The sequence below is a fragment of the Myxocyprinus asiaticus genome, chromosome 30 (genome assembly GCF_019703515.2).
Source record: "Myxocyprinus asiaticus isolate MX2 ecotype Aquarium Trade chromosome 30, UBuf_Myxa_2, whole genome shotgun sequence".
NCBI lineage: Eukaryota > Metazoa > Chordata > Actinopteri > Cypriniformes > Catostomidae > Myxocyprinus > Myxocyprinus asiaticus.
The window spans coordinates 5998123-6005560 of NC_059373.1; the positions used below are offsets into that span (position 1 = coordinate 5998123).

General features: G+C 33.4%; 1 protein-coding gene across 1 annotated transcript; it reads right to left on the minus strand.

Moving 5' to 3' along the window:
- Positions 1-297: 297 nt before the first annotated feature.
- Positions 298-6988, minus strand: LOC127420983 (CMP-N-acetylneuraminate-beta-galactosamide-alpha-2,3-sialyltransferase 1-like). Its single transcript, XM_051663656.1, has 7 exons — positions 6940-6988; positions 6031-6353; positions 5583-5800; positions 4203-4382; positions 889-934; positions 620-739; positions 298-482 (listed from the first exon to the last, which is right to left on the minus strand). Exons 2-7 carry the CDS (start codon positions 6304-6306, stop codon positions 318-320), a joined length of 1005 nt encoding a protein of 334 aa, XP_051519616.1. The 5' UTR covers positions 6307-6353; positions 6940-6988; the 3' UTR covers positions 298-317.
- Positions 6989-7438: the final 450 nt, after the last annotated feature.

A 7438-nucleotide genomic window follows, 5' to 3' on the forward strand; every position in this document is an offset into this window, starting at 1 on the left:
TAAAATAACATGCTTTGGTGCTGTTTTCTCTTTCTCTCTCTCTCTCTCTCACACACACACACACACACACACCCACCCACCCACTGGACCCTCCTACAAAATAAGGAAACACTATTGGACTAGATGAATCCTACATATGTACATAGTTTCTGTTTTATTAAGACACAATGCAGTTCTTTATGCATTCATATCTTATTATACTGTATTTTTGCATTTATATCTTATTATCAGATTTTTTGATTATGATCATCTAAATTTAATATGAAAAACCATCTGAATATGGATTGTGTTAAAACATTTTACACATACAGTATTTATTACCATCCCTTATACATTATTATCTTGTTTTTAAGATGAAGATTATGGACAGTTTTATTTTCAAAATCTCCACCATGACTACCTCTTCTAAAGTTAGTCAGACTTCTGTCAAAATAATGATGCCAGTATCCGTCACTGGTCGGTCCAAACCCAAACACACTAACCTGTTTAAAAAAAAAAAGTGTTTTCACATTAGTTACATTAAGCTATATTTCTTGTTTAAACATAATTTTTCCTGAAATGAATGTCGCACAACAAAATTCAGCTGTGAGAAAAATGCAGAGCTGGAAAAAAGTTTTACCTTATCACAGATGTGTAGGGCAAATATCAATGTTAAGAATCCAGTAGATGGATATCTGCCATGTTTCTGCAACCAGCTATCATACACATATTTTATAAATGCAGGATGGAGAATCATGACCTAAAACAATGCCAGACCAAACAGGAGATTTTTTAAATCTCTGATTTATATTTATTTTTTTAGTACGAATCTTTTATATATAAAGGTCATCCAAAGACAAAAATTTTAAATTAAAATGTTGACTGATTCATTGAATTAGTACAACTCACCTTGTTTTTGTTTGCTTTTATTGTAGGTCTCACTTTCATATATGTACTGAGAAACAAAATATTAAATGAAATAAAAATAAAATATACACACACACACACACACATATATATATATATATATATATATATATATATATATATATATACTGTTGTGCTCAAAAGTTTGCATACCCTGGCAGAAATTGTGACATTTTGGCATTGATTTGGAAAAAATGATTGATCATGAAAAAAAAAAAAACTATTTTATTTAAGGATTGTGATCATATGAAGCCATTTATTATCACATAGTTGTTTGGCTCCTTTTAATCATAATGATAACAGAAATCACCCAAATGGCCCTGATCAAAAGTTTACATACCCTTGAATGTTTGGCCTTGTTACAGACACACAAGGTGACACACACAGGTTTAAATGGCAATTAAAGGTTAATTTTGCCACACCTGTGGCTTTTTAAATTGCAATTAGTGTCTGTGTATAAATAGTCAATGAGTTTGTTAGCTCTCACGTGGATGCACTGAGCAGGCTAGATACTAAGCCATGGAGAGCAGAAAAGAACTGTCAAAAGACCTGCGTAACAAGGTAATGGAACTGTATAAAGATGGAAAAGGATATAAAAAGATATCCAAAGCCTTGAAAATGCCAGTCAGTACTGTTCAATCACTTATTAAGAAGTGGAAAATTCGGGGATCTCATGATACCAAGCCAAGGTCAGGTAGACCAAGAAAGATTTCAGCCACAACTGCCAGAAGAATTGTTTATGATACAAAGAAAAACCCACAGGTAACCTCAGGAGAAATACAGGCTGCTCTGGAAAAAGATGGTGTGGTTGTTTCAAGGAGCATAATATGACGATTCTTGAACAAAATGAGCTGCATGGTTGAGTTGCCAGAAAGAAGGCACAGGTGTGGGAAATTAACCTTTAATTGCCATTTAAACCGGTTTGTGTCACCTTGTGTGTTTGTAACAAGGCCAAACATTCAAGGGTATGTAAACTTTTGATCAGGGCGATTTGGGTGATTTCTGTTATTATTATGATTTAAAAAGGAGCCAAACAACTATGTGATAATAAATGGCTTCATATGATCACTATCCTTAAATAAAAGACAGTTTTTTTTGTTGTTGTTGTTTGTTTGTTTTTTGCATGATCAGTCCTATTTTCCAAATCAGTGCCAAAATTTCACAATTTCTGCCAGGGTATGCAAACTTTTGAGCACAACTGTATATATATATATATATATATATATATATATATATATATATATATATATATATATATATATATATATATATATGGTTACTTTTGAACCATTGACATAATAACTAACAGCTAAACTTGTGAATTTCAAAGTATGTCTGATCATATGTACATATGTTTAGGTCCAACTTCAGAACATCAAGTAGATCTCTAAGGTAGGGTTGCATCAGCTGTGCTTAAGGTCTCACTTAAGTTGAGATGTAAAGTTCACACTAAGGGCTTAGTAACTACTAGTTAATTTGTAACCTAGTCCATGCTTAATTTAGTTGCACCAACTGTTCTTAAGGCAAGACTTAACCAGTAGGTCTTAAGCTCTCCATAAAGTAATGCATAGTCGCACAATATGGCATTTACCTTAACTGATCCAATAAACAGCCTTCAGATTTGTACACAGAAGTGTTAAACAGCTGTGCATTTCAGTTTGATCTTGTTCAAACCTTGTTTGCTCACGTAACTGTCAACTGTAATAAATGATATCCCCATTGAAATACGATACGCAATAAAACAAGATTTCATTAATTATATATTTAGCTTATATAAATAACAATATTCAATAACTGTATTTAAATAAATGAAATATGACAATAAATAAAAACTAATACAACAGGCTGGAAAAAATAGACATTTATTCATTTTAATATCTATTTCGTATGTTGAAAATTGACACCAGGAGGAATACACAGGAAAGTGCACCATTAGATCGGTTTCATGCTGAAGAAGTATGTTTTTTACATAATGTTTTCTCCCGTAAATTTAAATTAGTGTAATTGTCAACATCATCATATATATTGAAAGATTGAAGCCTGTCAACCAAAACATGAGCTCATTGATGTCATTAAGTGAGTCTGTTTTTTTATTCCAACCGTTACTCCTGGTTGGAGGCTTCCGTAAATATTTAGTTCATACGTAGGGTTACGTTCTACCTAAATGTAATGGTGCAACGCTCAAATATTTAGTAGTGTGTAAATTGTGACTTAGTGCCCATTTATGCCACAACTAGGCTAAGTTGAAAACTTACATATAGCTGATGCAACCGGCCCCAAGAAACAGCTTATCTATTTGTACCCCGGTTTGTAAAATTAAACAAAAATCCCATACAGTAATGTACTTACAGTGGAAGCCTATGGGGCAAGGCATTCCAGAGTTTTTAAACCAGAAATATGTAGCTCATATTTTTGCTAAAGTATTAATTCTTCCATACAAAATGTGCATTTTCTTAACTTGAAAGTTGTCTAAATTGTCCTCAATTGTGACCATTATTTTAGGTGAATAAACTTCTGGTTATGCATTACCACTGTAATTGCTGTGGGTGGATTTATGAACAATCACTTTCTGATATCCTTGTGCACATCATGCTGAAGTGAAACTGTTTACTGTCTTTTTGTGGTCATGACAGAAGCTGTACAGACAAGGTTAGCAACTTTATCACCCTATAATCTTATGTTAACTTATGTTATGTTACTTAAGTCTAATGGCCTGGCCATGACAGAATCTGCTAACTTCTTGCACATTTTCTGCACTGATATTTGGGGAAAATCTGCTTAATTCTGCAGAATTTATGTAAAAATGGTTAAACGAGTTACAGTAAACAGAGCAGAGAGAACTATACTCTTCTTGGTAGCTGAAAGCAGAATCAAATCATAATAAATATTTAATAAGCACACAAGGGACAGGGAATGTGTAGAGCTTTGTGAATGACTTTTGTTCTAATTCTATGAAAATATGCAGTGCTTCCTGTGGAATTCCACATGCAAAGATTCTATGTCTTTACTTCCAAATGAGTGAGTTTCTTACATTTATGACATAGCAATACATTGCCCCATAGACCTCCATTGTAAGTACATTAATGCAAACATGTTCAAATCTATTTCTGTAGTGACTGACAATTAATATGTAGTAAACCCAGAACTTTTGCCACTTGCAATATGGAAATGACACAAGCATGATTCAAACTTGGGTCATTCATATAATTGCAATGTGCCACTGCGCCAGGCCATGTCTCCAAAGACATTTCCATTGTTTCACAATCATGTAAGTATCTTAAATAAACCTTTCTTACTATTTAATGTGTTTAGTGGTGAAGGCACTGATGAGCCAGTTAATATCCAAAATTTTAAATGGACAAAACACTAGGTGTGTAGAGCTGTCAATGTCCACAGCGCTTTCAGGATAGATAAACCGGTGTGTGGTCTTCGATCCCACATCCTTCTCATAGCCTTTTGTTGGGGCCTTGTTTATCCTAAGAGAAAAACACAAAGGGAACTCACATTGACAGGGTTAAGCTATTCTATCTAAAAGATCGTACACTGAAAATCGAAATGATAAAAATATTATTTAACATTGCTAAGTCAATCTGAATACATTAAGATAGACTAAAAATAAATAAATAATAAAGATCAGGTAGAATTAGCTCTTAATGCAGACTACTAATTTTTGCATCATATGAGAAGCTCAATTTAATAGAGCTTCCCAACCCTAATACACTAACAATCAGTCTTTTAAAACTATTCACAGGACAAATTGTCTGTTTTGCTCTGTGATCTGTTCAACAAACACTATTTATGAGCAGATGGCTAATTCACAAGACCACAACCTGACACAATACATCCAAACAATACAAACCATTACAAGAATCTTTGCTAATTGTTTATATATTTATACGTATTAGATTTAATGCATTATACTGTATGTGAGTCATAAGCCCTTGTGTCTGGATGAACTATACATTTTGAGTTACATCAATGAGTCTGTGTGGTTAATGTGGACGTGTCCATCACTGGTATAACAATCAATGTAGACACACTGGACATACTACTGTCTAAACAAACATATCAGATTTCACCACATGCAAATGACAGTGTGCGCTGTCAGTCCTAAACACTGGATTTGAAAACCAATAACTTTCCAATGAATCCCAATCTGCAATCTAATTTTTTGTCACGGTTCAGATTTTGACTCATCCCAGTGAGTCTTTTGAATCTGTTCACCAAAAGGATTTGTTCAGTTAAGATTCATTCACCTATGCCAGTAAGTGGTGACAAATGAGCTTCTTTTGCGTTTTGAGTAATTAAAATTGATTAAACTTCATTAAAAACACAGAGTCGTTCACGACAGAAACAATGGTGAACGAGAACGATTAGTTAACTTTAAATATTTGTTCAAAAACACGGATTTGCTCACAAACGAAACACTTCTAGGTCTTATAAGCACTAAACACTACTAAGCTGACTTTGATCTGTCAAGCATGAATCCCAAATCACAGTACTTCAAACATAGCTTCATAGCAACTTACCTTTGTGAATGACAAACTTCAAAATGATTCAAGAGAAAATCTTATTTTGCACATTGGCTGAAACCATATAGCATAACATAATCAATGCAGTAAACACAATCCTAAAAAATAATTAAAAATAGATATAGTCAGAATCTGCTGTACTACCGAATGACAAAATCATGGAAATCTATTAGAGGCCCAGAATAGGATCCTTTGAGGCTCCCTGAGTTCCCCACCACAGCACAGGTTCTGCAACGATCTGGACCAGCGTCTGAGTAGTGTTCTTTGTCTGGGAAAAGTGAAAACAACTTCTCTACTACTGCTTTGTAGTTGGATAATGCATCCTGCTTTTGGATGCTTCTGGATGATACATACTGTAGACCCTGCAGACACATTTAAAAAGGATTGTGATCAGATTTAAGGGGAAATCAGTATTGCTCCAGGAGTACTGTCCCCAGGAGCCTACTGTAAATTGCTTTTTGAGAAAAGTGTCAGCAAATGACAGAGTAATTCTAGTCAAACTGCGTGTCTGAGGCCGTAAACAGATATCCCTCTTCAATTAATGTCAAGTTAAATTAATAATAAAAAAGTAATTCCAATACAATGCAATTACCTTCCACCATTTCAAGACGTCCTGGCGTAAAACACTGTTCTTCTTGTTGAGCATAAGTTGGATGTTGCGATTGTAACGCACAAAGAACCATTTATCATCCTCCATCTTGTCCATTATGCAACTGTCACAAGAGCACGCACCTTTCGTGGAGAAATCTTCAAAAAGCGTGATGGTCAAACCTGCTAGTGAGGTTTGGATGTATAAAAACAGAACGATGGCAACGATAAAGCCTAAAAATGCGCTGAGGTAGTGGAATATAAATCTGTAGTCATTCATCTTTGTTTATGTAGTGTTCCAAGAGAATAATGCTTTCAGGTTTGTCCCTAAAAATTGGGAAAAAAGAGAAATATACTGTATATATATATATATATATATATATATATATATATATATATATATATATATATATATATTATATATATAGTTACACAAAAATGTGCAACATTTTTGTTTGTTACAAAAAACCTACAGTAATTTAAATTCTTCAAGATGAAAATAATTTATAATATTTATAATAATATGTTTTTAATAATATGAATTATTATTATTAATAATAATAATACTCATTGTTATTTGATTAATAATAATAACAATAATGTGAATATTCAATCCTGTTAATATGAAATTCATATAATAATAATCAATAATAATAATAATAATAAGCAAATATAAACTTTTGAGGGCTGGCATGAGGTTATTGATATTCTCAGCTCCCCCTCACAGATTAAATTAGTTAAAAACAAAAATCACACAGTTTTAGTAGGCTCATTGATTCTCTGACTTATAAATCTGTATTCCATCTTATAACTTGATCAGAAATTCTCTAGAGTATCTAGAATTAAACATTAAATTGCCACAAACAATACTGGACAAATGTAACATAGCTAGATATGTAGAAGGTGAACTTACCCTCTTGATTCTTAGAGTCTCTGCCTGCACATCATGGTATTATGAAGTCTTCTATATCAGATTTGTTTGTCTTAAGTGTAAGATCGGCATTTCACCTGTAAACTTCATGGTCATCTGATAGGTCAGCGAGAGATATGCCTCTATAAATATGCAGTTTCAATGACGAAGATAGGTCCATGTACTGTTTGATTCTCACCTGGTTGGGCCGGTTTGATCTGGTCATCACAATGCAATGCACTTAATACATTTTCTGGTCTGCTTCTAATTAACAAACCCTCAGCCATTTTTTGGAAACGGTGCCATTGTGTCACCAATATTTTTCCCATCAGACTATCAGCTAATTTGCATGTCCCCATTCATCACCATCATATAAAATTAAATTGTACCAATTTTATTTATTTTGTTAAATTGAAATTAAAGTAATGGGGCTAAAGCAGTAGTGTAGTGTAGCGCATACGCAAGCATACGGTCATGCCCACCTATCTTTCTAAGGATTTTG

Bases quoted from the DNA above. Each gene is read 5' to 3' on its own strand.
- LOC127420983 (XM_051663656.1), bottom strand. From the start codon at position 6,306: ATGAATGACTACAGATTTATATTCCACTACCTCAGCGCATTTTTAGGC. The intron at 4,383-5,582 runs GTAGTACAGCAG...TTTTTCTCTTAG, and splicing joins TTCCATGATTTTGTCATTCG to GATAAACAAGGCCCCAACAA. The intron at 740-888 runs GTGAGTTGTACT...GCATTGTTTTAG, and splicing joins TAAAAGCAAACAAAAACAAG to GTCATGATTCTCCATCCTGC.